Here is a 14833-nt window from a genome sequence, read left to right as displayed (position 1 = left end):
ATTTTTCTTGATAGGGTGAGGTTGTCTGAAGGGAAAATGCCCAAAAATAGCAGTTTGTGAGCTTCAGACAACACACTGGTGATAGGGTTGGGGAAATTTGTAAATCTTTTGCTAGCATCCTTATAGATTGGACTAGGTTGAATATTAATATAGGAGGTTATTGGCTAAATGAAGCTATAGATAAACTTACTCAGCATTGCAAATACTTTTTGAGAAGAGACTCACACTGGGGACCTTCAGAAGTCTGTTCGCATCTATGTGTGACCTGTCATTCTACAGACAGCTGTGAACTGTCTTGTGTCCAAGGCAATGAGACAGAGTTTAGTCTCTTGAGCAGTTCCAGAAGCAGTGAATCAGAAATCAGTAAGCTGGCAGTGGTGGATTACATCAGCCTGACATGTGGTAGATCCCTTCCTGCCACAGAACAGTGTAAGGAGAGCATCAGAGATGGAAACACAGCTGCCCTCCAACTTCTGCATCTCCATTTTGAGCTGGGGCATTTTATTGCATTAAAAATCTCCGTACCCGTATCTTGAGAATCTTCTGCTTATTAATGCAATATTTTTGAAAAGTACAGACTCCATATTTCAATGTAAAAACTTTTACATGAACTATTGAGTTAACCATGTAATGCTATACAAATAAACTCTATGGCGGAGATAGTTACAAAGATATCTTTCTTTCTTTCCAGTGTATATCTTCAAATGATCTCTCTGCCTTGAAAATTCTGTAAAAAGTCCAGGACCCAAATATTTGTTGCATTGGAGACCAGAAACATTTCTGATCAGATCACTTTGAATATTTCCTTTTGATCTTGAAACACTTTCAGAAAAGTTCTTATTTTCAACATGTCTTGCTACAAAATGATGCACTTTGAAATCCCAGGACTTTGAGACAACTTGAGACTCACTTCAAAAAACGGGCTGTGTTAAAATAGCCTTCCTTTGTGAAAATAAGAAAAACCTGTGCTGAGCATTAAAGCATCAAATTAACCTCTAGGTTGTTGCACAAGTGAGTGACTCTGTGCTGAACCTGCAGGCTCAGGGCCACAAATGTCACCCTCTGCATTTCTGAAAAGCATTTTTTTAGTTCCTGAGTGTTTGCTGAGGACAAAATAAGAGCAATAGAAGTGGTGAAATCTAAGAAGGTAGTGGAAAACAGAATACTTGATAAAATATTTTCCCTAGTGCTCGTAAGGGGCATAATTGGAGATTCTTCTTCTTCTTCTTCTTCCTATTATTATACTGTTCTTATTCTTATATTATAGTACACTGATTCAAGAAATTGGATACTGCTGAATGACTGATTATAATGCCGTATTAGGAATAAAAAAAGCTGAGATTACCAGAATTATCTGACATATTTAATGACCCAATTTAGTCTTAAATTTTATAAAAGAGACTGCCACTTGCCTAGTCTACTTGAACGGAATGCCATTTTCTGGGTCTTTAATATGTGAGAACAACTTTAAAGCTTCCCTTTGTGAACTATATGTGACCCCAAATATCCAGGAGAGCTATCACTGCACTGCAGAAAAACAAAGTTAAAGCAAAGGAAAATAGATAAGAAGAAAGGACAAGTCTAGCACGTAAAACTCAGGCAGACTTAAAAATAAAGAATAAAAATGTACTTTCAGCACTATTGTCGAGGGGCAGGCTGTGAAATAAAAAGTTACCAGTTGTTTATGAGTTCCTAAATCTGTTCTGTGTTCTAGAGCAGACTCTCTTTTTTAGTGATTAACTAAAAATTGCACATTTTCCTGACTCTCCCACAAAGAAAATTGTGGTGCTGTCAGTGTTTTCCCCCACTCCACATGCTTGCAAGTGGAATATGGTAAGTAAAGACATACATTCATGGCTGCACAGACTCCCCTTTGGATAAAAATCTCTTGGCAGCAATGCCCTGTCATGCACAGGAGGATGCTCTGCTATAAATAAGGGTAAAATAAAGCATCAGAAACTGGCCATCTGTTTGGCTGACCCAACAAGGCAGGTGGTCTTTCTCATCCATATGGCCAACTTCCTAATAACTAGAGTGTAGGCAGGACTCAGTCACCCTCTTCTAATGTGAGGAAAAACAAAACATTGCAGAGACATTCTGGATGCCACTGAACCAAGATGTGCAAATCTTATTGGCAGATTTCTTTTTCAACAATTTTTTCACATTTCTATTTTGAGGAAGTCCTGTAAGATCCAAGTATCTTTGTGTTTATAAGAGAAAGAGAGAGTGAATGATTAAATGGTGGACAGTCTCTGTCACAAAGGAAAGTGAAAAGTAGGATGCTTATTTTTGTGGGGTGTACTGAAGAAAGAAACCAGAGAAGAGAAGTTCTTAATTTTTTTAGATGTTTGAAGAAGCCAGGCAAGCATTTGACTTGAATGACCAAAGTCTGTAGTTTCATCCATCAGTCACTTTTTAAAAGATAAGCTTCTTGACTAAATCTGAATTTAGTTAAATCTCTTTAAAGATATTTATTTTTTAAGATAAGATTTTGCCACCAAAATTTTGTGCTGTAAACTGTAAAAGCTCACAGTTTTCTTTTAAAGGCCTTCAAAATAACTGCTGTTTATGCCACAATTTTATGTTTTTTCATGATATGCCATTTTCAAATGTGTCTTTTTGCTGCTGGTCAAGCTAGGATTAGATTGCACTATCTTCATCAGCTAAGGAAGCTCCCAGGCATGCACCCACTGCTTATGGTGCACACATTTTGTGTGTATCTACATAGTGTTCTCTGAGAAAAAACAATGTAACTTTGATATCCTAAAAACAATAAGCCTGTAGTGAATGGAGTTCATGCGGTGCTGTTGAAGGCTGTAAGAGGCACAATATTTTAATTTATATTCATCATACAGAAAACTTTATGAAGCATGAAGAACATTCTAGCTTTCATTCACCCAATTGGGCCTGCCCATAATTCCTTGTCATCTGATGTCTGAGAGCTAAATGCTTTTCCTAGTCTCATTCCAGTTTCACATGCCTATGTCACAAAAAATAATACTAGAATTGAGATATCACATTTTATTTTATCCATGCAGAAATTCTTTCTAAGGTGACTATTCTTTTCTTTTAGGTAGGAAAGTGGCACATGAAAAGAAAAAATACAACTTTGAGAGAAAAATTGGGGCTTCAGTCTGGTCATGATGTGATATCATCAGGGTTGCAAAAGATGAAGTGGAAAGAACATCTAAGTTCATAACTCAGCTTCAGGCTTTGGCTAATGACAGCTGCCTAGGAGAAACTAATAAACACAGTGCAAAGGTATAGCAGCACTTTTATGGAACACTCTCAGTGCCTATAAATATCAGTGTCTCTTCATCCTGAAAAACATTTATAATAAAAAACTCTTCCTTATATTTTGTTACCCTTTTCTTTAACTGTGCTAATTTCATCCTTTTCTTTACTAAATGAAGGAGAACCTAACTGTACACAGTTCTAAGGAAGACAGGCTACCACAGATCTGAGTGGAATCTGAAACTTAGCCAATACTGCTTGAAACTTAGCAGAACCAAATCCAGCTATTTCTGCTGTGCACACTAAAACCCACTGCACTCTAAAATAAAATTTTATTATCTTTGTTCATTATTTGCTTTCCTTAGATCATAGTCACCACAGACAGTAGAACCACTCCCCCAAAATGTGCAGAATTACTGCTTCTTTATAGTGTGTGGTTTTTGCAATTATAAAGCAATACAAGCAACATGTTACTCACTTGTATTTATCTTCTGAAGTGAAATGTGCTTTTCCAGGTGTCTACGAAGCTTTACCTCTGCTCCATATTTACCAGTAGTACCATTGTCAGCCAAAATAAAATGAGAATGCATGCTATTGAGCACTGTCAGCTTGCTCATGGGATTGGACATCGTCTGGTATGGTCGGACCACCTGCATTTCAGAGACAGAGGAAAAAGAAGGCACACTTAACAGAAGAGAGCCTCTGAACTAGATCAATTACAAGATATGAGCTGACAAGATGAAACAAAAGAAAAATTCAAACTCAAAGTACTGCACTTGAGCACTACTGTCTTTTGTATGTAAAGTAGAAAACGACCTTAACACTGCCCTTTCAGATGCAGACATGGCTTAAAGGGTTTTCCAGGGTAATCTGTTTCAATAGTATCAAAGTTCACTGCTTCATTTAAAATCCAGCTGATGGTCAGTGCTCCAAAGGTCTGGGTGACTATGCACACACACTGTATACTGTGTCTAGTGCTGACTAGCTAGACAGTTGGTGTAAAATCTCACCTTGCTCTGACCAAATTCTTTGATTTATCCTTCACATACCCCACCCAGCACCATGCCTCCAGTGTTGGCTGGTGCAGGACCACCAGCACTGGAGATACACAAATACAGATGAGTTCCACTCTTGGAGAGGTGTACTACACCACATTTTCAATTTTCTTGGAAAAACTATTGGCCCACTCCTAGCATCAGTGAAAGGGCAGTTGTGTGTGTTCACAACAGCTTTAGAAATTTTCTGTTCAGTGGGGAGTTTGCTTCACTTCCTTTGATTTGATTTCATCATGAGAAACTGTGCAGCAGACTGAGTAAATTGCCACAGAGTTATCCCACTCATAGCCACCAGACAGACCAAATAATAGCATGGGGCCACCTTTGGCTGTCATTTGCTTTGGTGGGTGTCTGTTGACATAAGTAAGACTGTACTAACACAGTAAAACAATTGGTGTTGTGTCAAGGCATCCTGACTGATACTTCAAAGGTTTTCTAGCAATACTATTCTCTGCCTTTCTTATGTAAGTCTTGTCTTTTTGGAGAGACAAAACTGAAAATCTGTAAAATGAAGCCCTAGCTGAAGAAGTGCTGCAATGACTTGTTATAAAACTCAGCTGGAGACCATCCTTCATTTGCAAAGAATTTTCTTTAGAGTTCTGACATCCTTCATTTTTCAGGTCTTGTGCTTTTAATGCACAAATATGTACACTCAAAATTTGACACAGATGATTGCAGAGACAAATATAATAAGTTATTGATTTATTCCTAAGCTTTTCTCCCTCTGTAATTCTAAAGAGATCTCTAGTTGAGACACAATTATTTTAAAACAATATGTGTTAGCAATTCTTTAGCCAGAGATCTCTCTCTATATATTATTTTCATTTGTTAATGTCTGCCTAAGTTTGATGGGCTCTTAGCCACCAAGGAGAAATACACAAACTTCTTTTGGTGTAATAAACTGTCATGTTAAGGGTGCTCTGTAAGCTCTTCATCCTGCAAAAGGAGGGAATAGGTCTGAGAAGACCTAGAGGGCAGCTGGCCAACAGCAAAGGAGTGCACTACACTCTGTGAGAACAGGTCAGAGCCCTGGCTCAGATTTTATTAATCTGAGCTGCTTCTTTTGGTGCCTCATTCATAACAATTTATTCTATAGCTGCATATGACTTAACAAATATCAGTACACTGATGAAATGTGTTTAATAGCTAGCTTCCACAGATACAGAAGCCATGTAGCCCATGGCACTGTCAGAAAGAGAAGGAGGGTTCTTTCTCACATCCCTAAACATCAAATAAAATCAAGTTTAAACAGTGCAAATTTTTAAAACTGATGTCCACCCTATCTCTCAATAAATGGACACCAGCAAGGCCTTACAGTAGAGGAATCCTTTGAGTTGCCCGTTCATTGTATGAGTACAGGCCACTGTGCAGACAATTCTACTGACAGCTTGTGGTTTGTTCCTGAGAGCCACAGCTCAAAACCTATCTGTGACATCTTGATCTGCAGCTCTAATGACTTGCAGTACTGAAGCCTTCATATATTGACTCAGTAATGCTGCTGCAGGACAGATTAGAAAGCTAAGCTTTTGTTCCGTGTTTAGCTACAAGGTGAGTTACATTATTAATAAATTTAATGGATGTGAAAATAAGACTACAAGTATTTTCAATTGAACTGTTCACAGCATGCACAATTCCACATCTGAATTATTTTTTTGACAATAAAATTTCCCAAACCACACTGCAAGATTCTTCCTGAGAAAAGGATAAACAAAATCTTCAGGAAGGTAAGAACATACTAAGCTTTGAGGCTACTTCCTCGAGGTTACTTGCTCTTCCACAACACCCAGCAGATTTGTGATTTCTGACTGTTGCAATTTCCATTCATCTGTTCTTTTCAACGCCTTGCATTTTACAGGCAAACTAAATAATTGGAAAAAACTATGACTTTAAGCTGTTTTCTCACCGTCTTTTTACAGATACAGAATCACATGACAGTTTGGGCTGGAAGTGTCCTTAAAGATCATGCAGTTGACCTTAAAGACCACTCACAATGGGCAGGGACACCTTCCACTAGACTAGATTGCTCGAAGTCCCATCCAACTTTGAAATGAGAATAGGGAGTATGGAGAGACTAGGGAACAATGTCCCTTGATACCTTTCTCTGCAGAGCTGAAAGGAATAGTTTGTGCTCAAGACAGTCCCTCCAAATACAGTTTAATGAATGTGACAGCAGCCATGCTGTGAAGCAGTCCTCATGCTGCATAGGATGAGGGAATTCCGCCAATAGGTGAGTGGCTGGGCTAACCCCAGCCCTTGCCTTTGCACCCTGAGGTGGCAGCGAGCTTGAAAGGGAAGCATTGTTGTTCTCCTTAGATTCCCTGTAGGCATATGACACTCAACATAGAGACTTGAAAAATCTCTCAGGGTAACTCACCATGACAACGAGCCTGCAAGTGCCTTGTGAACCAGTGCATGAATCTGAGCAGTCTATGTGGAGGCAAAGAGTTTGTGACAAAGAGCGAGCTCAAAGTAGTGATGGAAAAAGAAAGAGATGCATGCTTTGCTTTTCAAGGAGCAGCAGCTGTTGTTCAAATCAAACCATTTCTGCAGCCTTGTTGCTCTGGAGCATACCAGGGAACAGAGTAGCTCCTGATTTAATTCAGAGGTACCTGAACCTTTTGGTTCATGGTCCAAATTCTCCACATATGCTACAAATATGCCAGTCCATATCTTTACCCCTGGTTCTCCTACTGAGAACTTAGAATTAAAACCAAATGAGGACTGAACAGATCCTGAAAGCAGAGACATGCATGCTACAGTGACTTACAAAGCGTACTGTCTTAGAAGGCAGAATGGTTCTGTGTATAGGAAGAAACTTGTTTATAATCACAGTTTTCTACAAAACTGAGCAAGCCACTATACTTTCTCAGTTCTATCAGAAAATATGGGGAAATAAGGCAACTAACTCCCTTGTGTGCTTTGTTTCTAAATTAGAATCTGAGAGTGTTAGGCGTTTCACTATTTTCTGCTATATTGCTTTTACAGTACTGAAGTAAGACATGCGTCTTTAGGGATCTTTAATCATCACAATATAACAAATAGCAAACAGCAATAGTATTTCCTTTAACTTGGTCAGTTTTCTTTATGGCTCTGAGGAAGTCCCCCAGGATTCCTGAAGGCTGACTGACTTGGAAGGGCTGGTAAATATAATTAAAGTCCTCAGCTATGGCTTCTGGATCCATAAGGCTGAGGCATTAGCAGAGCAACACCTTGGCTGGGCATGTCTCCCTTGCCATGAGACACAGGGAGGCCACAGGAACTGGGGCATGTGCAATGGCCACAGCTCCCCCTCTGCAACTTCTTTCCCTCCAAAACCCATGGCTACAACAGTCTTCTGCCTCTATCTGAAGCTGGAAGGGTAGGTTTTTACCCTTTTACTTCAGTTCTGACCATAATTTAACCAGACATGGTGCATATAGGCATAAATCCACATTGATGCCAGAGTTCACCAAGCCTTTTACTACTGGTTGACTTTTTCTCCCCCCTGTATGATCCTTTGTGGCCTTTGTTTCTTGCTTAATGATGATTCATTTTACATGCTTATGGTACTATTTACATTTCCCCTTCTCAGTTCATTTCACAGCATTCACCTCTAATGAGTCAGTCAATATAGTACACTTTGATTTTTAAAAAGCTTCCAAAACAGCTTCCTCACCAAATGCTTCTAAAGAAACTGCATGCACTGAATAAGAGAGAAAGTCCTTTGAGGCATAAATAACAGAGGAAAGCTGGGGGGGAAGGTTGGGAAAACAGTGAGAAGGAAAAAGTGATTTTTGTGAAGGCCCATACTAAGAAGATTTAGTGACATTAGTGGTCTACCTCAAGCTGTGTTATATTCTGTTCAATATAGGTGTAAGGGATTTGTGATTAATTAGAGGGTGAAATGCGTACAAATATTTCAGTGGACTAAAGTCTTCATAAAACAGCCTGATGAGGTAATTAAATGGAAGATGAAACTCTATATATATAAGCATAAAGCAGGATCCATTACACATGCATCAGAGATGAATAAAACCAGATGTGATTCAGCATTACATCATGCCATTGATCAATAATTTTATAAAACTATTTGGGGCAAGGAGGTTGAGTGGATAAATTTTATGCTCTCTATCAAAGGTGTATTTTGAAATATTTTTGTTCTTAGTGATGACCTTGTAATTGTAACCCTACTGACATAATTGTGTCTGCCTCAATAGAAGAAGACCCTACCGAAATCAGCTGTAACTTTATATTAAAGTTTTTAAATTTTGTATCTGATGATCAGAGTAAGTATTAAGTCTCTTATAACTTAATAAGAAAGTTTTTTTTAAAAAAAGTTGTTTATTTTATTTTGGACAACTTCTTGCTTTCCTGTTCAATTGGAAGGATATTTAGAGTAAAGCATTGCTTAAAGAAATCAGAAGTCTGGGGAGCTGCTCCGCTTGGCTGGAACACCTGGAAAATCAAGGGGTTTTGTAGCTTTTTCTGCGAAAGAAGGCTCCAGATCCCCTTAAACAGTCAGTGACTGTCTCAGAACTGAAGTAGCTTTACAACAGGAGGAAAAAAAGTAATAAAGGAATAGGAATGTTTGAAAATTCATGGCTAATTTTATGTTTTTCTTAACTTCTTTGTTTCTGATGTTTTTCCAGAACCCCATGCCTAATCACTGAAGACTATATATTTGAAAATGATGTGTACACTACACTTCTTTAAGAAGATACAACGCATCCCTGTGATTAGCTTTTTCTGCTAATTACCTTCTGCACTGCACCTCAGAAGAGTTCATTGGTGACTCAGAATTACTGTGGCAAAGTCTGATCATGCTTGTTTTTGTGGTATTAGAGCACAAAACTCCATGCTAATACACTTTCCCCTAACAGCTGTACTTTCATAGTGGATTGCAATAAACTCAAGTTGGATAATTTTCTTTATAATCATTGCAACTCCCCTGACTTAAGAGATACTTGAATCTTCTTTCCCTTCCCAACTTGGACATGGATACAGAACATACACAGAAGAATGTGTTAGGTTAATGAAGACTAGGAAGAAGTTCTTTATGCAGATTGAAAACTGTATCTCTTCCACGCATAGTTAGTCACTGGTTCTCAGAGAGATTTCTTAAGAATGAACCAGAAGAGAGAAAAAAAATGGGTTCAGAAAAGTTTCAGGTAACAAATAAGCAGTGCAGGCAAACTATTCATGTATTTAAAATTAAGGAGTTAATCTTACTGTATTAGAGTTTTAAAAGAGAATATTGGTGTGAAAGAATAGGAGAAACACCAGCCCTGTCCTTCAGAAAGTGGCTGAAGGTGAATTATTTGAGGTCACTCTTATCTACAATACCTAATAAGAACTTTCAAAATTACATCAATAAAAATTTATAGAAGGGAATACATTCTCAGGAGGATAACCTGAAATTTTGAATGTGACCAAGGCATTATGGTATTATTTGAAAATAAACCAGATTTCAAGTTTTGCAATCAGTCTTTTCTTAAGCACCTTCACATGTCCATAGAGTTCTAAAGATGAAGCTTTGATATATTTTCAAGAATGGCTTTTAATGAATTGCCCTTATAATTTATTTTTAAATAAGATGCAGTGCAGGAATTTTTATTGCTGCCATATCAAAACCTGCCATCAACCCTAATGGAAAGCCTGTGTATATATTGGCTTTTTGCTGCAGACAATAATTCTAAGAGGAATTGCTAAGTGAGGGATGGAGATGACAGGAAAAGTAACTGGAAGATTTATAGATACTGGAGGTCATCTATGTCTATATAGGCCTTACATCTTTGCCAATCAGATCCTCTTGATTTTCCACAATCCCCCAGGGTGCTATACCGATGGTGCAGATCTTCCCTCGAGATTTTGAGGCATGGTCTTTCAGGGCATCTCCAACATGCCGAATGACCCCTGGCAAAGAAAGAGCATAAACCAAAAATTCATGATTATGTCTTTTTTGTTCATTCTCAAATGGATTTAGTATAGACTTGTTTTTTTAGGGAATACCTGTGCCTACCCTTACAATTATATAAAACTATGAATACATTCCTTTTTTTTGTTAATTTCCGTGGATTCATTTTATTGAATCCAAAAATTACTAAATGAAGTAATAAGGAAAAATTACACGGCTTTAGAAAGAAGAATGGAAATGCTGACAGTTCACTGCAGCTTATTTATCTGCACTTGTGCTCACATGTGTATGCAAGCATTTGTGTATTTGCAAGCACAGAAAGAAGCACAGGAATTAATTGTGCTCCCCGCCCCCCACCCCCCAACTCCCTTAGAAGTGCAGCTCATACACAAACGCTCCCAATCAAGGATGGAAATGTGAAAACATCATTATACTACTTTGTGAAGAAGCTATTTTGCCACTCTTTCTGAACAAACTCAGTTGCCTGAGATAGCTTCCAGCAGAGTATTAGCACCCGCCCTGGGAATCAGTGAGAAAACAGAAATCAGTACAGAGAGAATGGCTGCTTCCCAGCATTCTTCCAAGGGCTGCTTGCTTACTGTAGACCAGCTCTGGCAGTGTTTCAGTGGTATCTCTTTGCAAAGGACAAGTGCCATTTCTCCTTTCTTTTAATAAAATAATATTTAAAAATGTATCTATTGAGAATTATTTTTAGGATATGGCTGCACTGAAGCAGACCTGTGAGTTTGCTTCAGATGTTACTTGATTCTTAGTTGCTGAATTTCCATATTGTTTAAATTTCACAATTTCAAGATGATTGGATGGAAATTACAGTCACACAATTGTTAATATTCTGGTTTTAGTTTTCTGAACTGTAAATGACTGTAAATGTAAGAAAACTCCCCACAAGCTAAGAGATCCTCTATGTCCTTGAGTCTAGTATTCTCCCGTGGTGGAAGGTTAAAAAACCCAACCCTGTACCTGCCATCAGCTATGAATTAAGCTGTGATCCAACAGCCTAAAGGATTTAAAGCAGAAAATCCGTCCAGACTGCAAAAAATTCTCTTGTTTAGAATAATCAGCTTTCAGCATGACATGAATATTCAGAACAACAGTCATGTTTATAATGACATGTTTATAAAACAAGCAGGTATGCTCTGTTTCTCTCATGTCACTGATTCTCAGTCCGACAGCAGTATTTCAGGACATTTCAGTTATAATTTTCCTTAATAGAAACTAAATTTTATAATTAATCTTCAACAAAAGAGTCTTTACTGAGAAATTCTCAATTTTTAGGATTTCACAAATAATTTTCAGCTGTGCAGTTTGAAAACCTAGTCCTTGAGCAATCAAGTCCTTGAGTGATTACTGATATTGCAAAATCTCTTTTTGAATTGTTTGTTTTTAAAACACCAGAGAGCCACTTGAACTACATTGTTTTGTCTAGGAAAAAGAGTCCTTTTCAACGGCCTTTATGATGACTTTCCTGGTTAATTTTTATTTTTTTGGCATTTGCAAATAAGAGGATTTGAAAAATGGTAGGAAGCAGTTGTGCATTTGCCAAGTGTTATTGTCTGTCCTTTTTAAAAAAAAATCTGTATTTTGATTTCTACAGTTGCTCTGGTAATCAACTGCATTAAGTGGACAACATGTACATTCTTCTGATGTAATTTTAACACAAAACTGTTAAAATCTGTCTTTAACATCATCATGACAAGAGTATCTGAAAACTAATATTATTACCACCATAGTGCACAGATCAACATTAACGTGATTTTATTCCTTATTTTGAAGAGATGTGGGGCATATTGCATTTGTGTCTATTTTCTAACACTCCAAAAGCTATTCCTCTTTGCTTTCTTCAGGCACCAAGCCTACCAGAGTTCAAAAAGACTTTGGACAACACTCACAGACACGTGGTGTCTGTGATTCCTGGGGCTGTCCTGTGCAGGGCCAGGAGCTGGACTCTTTGATCCTTGTGGGTTGCTTCCAACTCAACATATTCTATGATTCTGTGCTACTTGTATTGCTGCTGTGATAAAACTCAGTACTGTTTTAAATTTTATGTGCTCTGAAAACCAAGTCCAAGACTCCTATTAAGCATTTATATTCAAACATGTAGGAGTTGATCCGCCATGCACTAAAATTAACACATGATAGAATGATTACATTGTTTTTCAGAGACAGTAAGATATACTCTTACTAAAATAAAAAATTATAGCTTTGTTACTGCAGAAAATGAGAATGACATAAGAATTTACAAGTTCATGTCCTAGCTCAAAACTTTTTGTAATTCTCTGTAGCAGAACTTTTTTGAGTTTTCCCTGCATCTCTCCGCATTTCTGCCTCCTTCAGGGAGGGTAACTGAGACGTCAATGCCAGAATTTTCTGTCTAGGGACCTATGTTTTGCAGTTTATTCCCAAAGTGTACATGCAGTCTGCTGGCAGAGTTGGGCCAGCTGCTGTCTTGGGTCCCTAGGACACCTGTTTGGTGTATCACAGATGCTCTTTGACTAGAAATAGCAGATATTGCTCTTGATGAAAATGTAATAGCAAAAAATTAGGTTGAGCCCTCTACAAGTAAGGAAGAAGTTTCCCACCACATCCAAAAACCAGAGCTTTTTTCCTTTAATACTCTGGCTCACCTGATTAAATAAAATAAATGTCCTTCCTTGATGAAAGTCTTTTCAGTCTTGTGTAATAAGAGTTGGACTTCTTTGACTAGTAGACATTCCCTGCAGCTGATAGCTGATCTTATAGAAGTCTTCCTTGGTGACACACTAATAGAATTGCCTTGCAGAAGGTTTTATTTCTAGCTCCAAAGTGTGCTTTTCATACTTTAGCAAACCTTTTATTCTGTTTTATACCAGTTGTCAGGTTGGTATGAACTTCTCACTTTCTGATTTTCACACAGTACAGAAATTATTAATAAAATAAAAGATGGAATGGCTTTCTAATCTCATAATTCCTACTTTCCCCCCCTTTTTTTTTGTGATGAAGTCTCCTAGAAGCCACTGTGCTTTTATTTCAAGGTTGCTCTTACCTGTGTTTACTCCTCCAGTGAATATCCATGCTCCAGTTGTCATTGCAGCCTTAATAAGTCCTTTTCCAAAGACTTGTTTGAGTTTTGGCTGAAGTTCAAAATTCTGAAGGCCCCCATGCACAGAGATGAGAAGCTTGGGGAGCTCAAGTTGCCACTCTTTGGTCATCAGATGCAGAAGAAGGTCAGGCTTTGTGTCAAAAGACACACGTACATACTGTGGAAACAAGGGCAACAGTAGAGAGTAGAGAAAAGAAGATTGGCTATACCCACAGGTTTCTAATGTATGTTATCTGTGCCCAATAGATCACTTTTTTAATGACAAAACCAGTAACTATTTGCTAACCTGATGATTTTGTAGTTGAGAAACTAGAAATAATGGAACACTTGCACTTCACATGCTGGACAATTTTCTTTATTTAGGAAATTAAGAAATTAATTGTTTCAAAATCCTTAGCAGTGCTTGAAAGATTAATATCTACAATTTGCAAATGCAAAAACTGGAACAAAAATGTAAGAGGTCTGCCAAAGGTGACCTAGATAGTCAGGATCACAATTGTTTATTCACTTGTACCTCATTTTCAAATTACCAAAGTCAAACCCTCAAAAGGTAAGAAATAACAGATAAAAACCCAGTTCTTCAAGCACACATAGGTTTAAACTGAGCCAAAATACCAAACTGATACTTTCCAGATGAAAGAATGCTAACTATATACAATTTCATGATCATAACTTAGAAAATTATAGATCCTAAAAGGGCTGTGAAATAAATGAATGCATTCCCAGTCGCTGGGAGATCTTACCCATCTTTGTGTGCTCGAAGATAACAACTGCATTCAAAATTCTTACAGCACTACCATGTCACACAAATACCTGTCTCTCTCTGTTACAAGTCTTTCTCCCGCTCTTTCTGCTTCACAAAACCTGTGACAGGGCATGTGATAATTTTCTGATTTCTAGTTACATAGCAGAAACAATAAAAAATTCTTTCTATAGCTGCTAAGATCTGGAAGGACCCTCTTAATGAAATAAAATAGGTTGCAGAAAGCATTCACTCATCTGTCAAACTTCTGATTGAATCAATACCTGTAGAGAAACTTCAGCAGTCTTTCCCTTGATGGGTTGTCAGCACAGGCATCAGGTGCCTGCCTTAGCCTTCAGACTGAGAAATAGCTAGTTCTGATTTGTTTATGGTAATATGCCAGGTAGTATAATATCCATACATATGATGTAATAATTTTGTCCCTTTTTGACACGTCTAATCAGTATTTCTTACCAAAAGTTTGTTATTTTTTAGCAATAAAAATAATAATAAACACCATAACAAAGTGGATTCCTTTCTAGTTGAATAAGAAATAAGGACTTGCATTTTCCAGAGGAAACTGATAATAAACAGGATTTTTTGCAAGAATGGGTTGTTGCACAGTAAACACCTACTGTTAAGATTTCTGGAAGCACAAGCCTCTTTGCACAACTAGTTTTGGGGGTGAACAACCAAACCGAAAGCTGAGCAAGAACTTGGGAATGCACATTCAGCCCAGTGCATCAGTCAGGCAAATTCACAACAGCTATTGGACATAAAACCCACAGTTTTCGTATCTGTCAAGCTCA

General features: G+C 37.8%; 1 protein-coding gene across 10 annotated transcripts in view; it reads right to left on the bottom strand.

The window, feature by feature from the left end:
* Nucleotides 1-14833, bottom strand: part of TRPM3 (transient receptor potential cation channel subfamily M member 3) — a 404729-nt gene that overhangs the window by 112113 nt on the left and 277783 nt on the right. For all 10 annotated transcript variants that reach the window (XR_010354336.1, XM_064405787.1, XM_064405782.1 and 7 more), the window contains exons 4-6: nucleotides 13226-13439; nucleotides 10057-10181; nucleotides 3713-3884 (exon numbers count right to left, since the gene is read on the bottom strand). Coding sequence is in view for 9 of the 10 variants with exons in the window: in XM_064405787.1 (XP_064261857.1) it covers nucleotides 3713-3884; nucleotides 10057-10181; nucleotides 13226-13439 (511 nt within the window). In the remaining variant the exon portion in view is untranslated. The remainder of the gene's footprint in view (nucleotides 1-3712; nucleotides 3885-10056; nucleotides 10182-13225; nucleotides 13440-14833) is intronic.

The sequence above is a fragment of the Passer domesticus genome, chromosome Z (genome assembly GCF_036417665.1).
Source record: "Passer domesticus isolate bPasDom1 chromosome Z, bPasDom1.hap1, whole genome shotgun sequence".
Lineage (NCBI taxonomy): Eukaryota > Metazoa > Chordata > Aves > Passeriformes > Passeridae > Passer > Passer domesticus.
The sequence above is the reverse complement of the archived record's forward strand: the minus strand, read 5'-3'. Positions and strand labels throughout refer to the sequence as shown.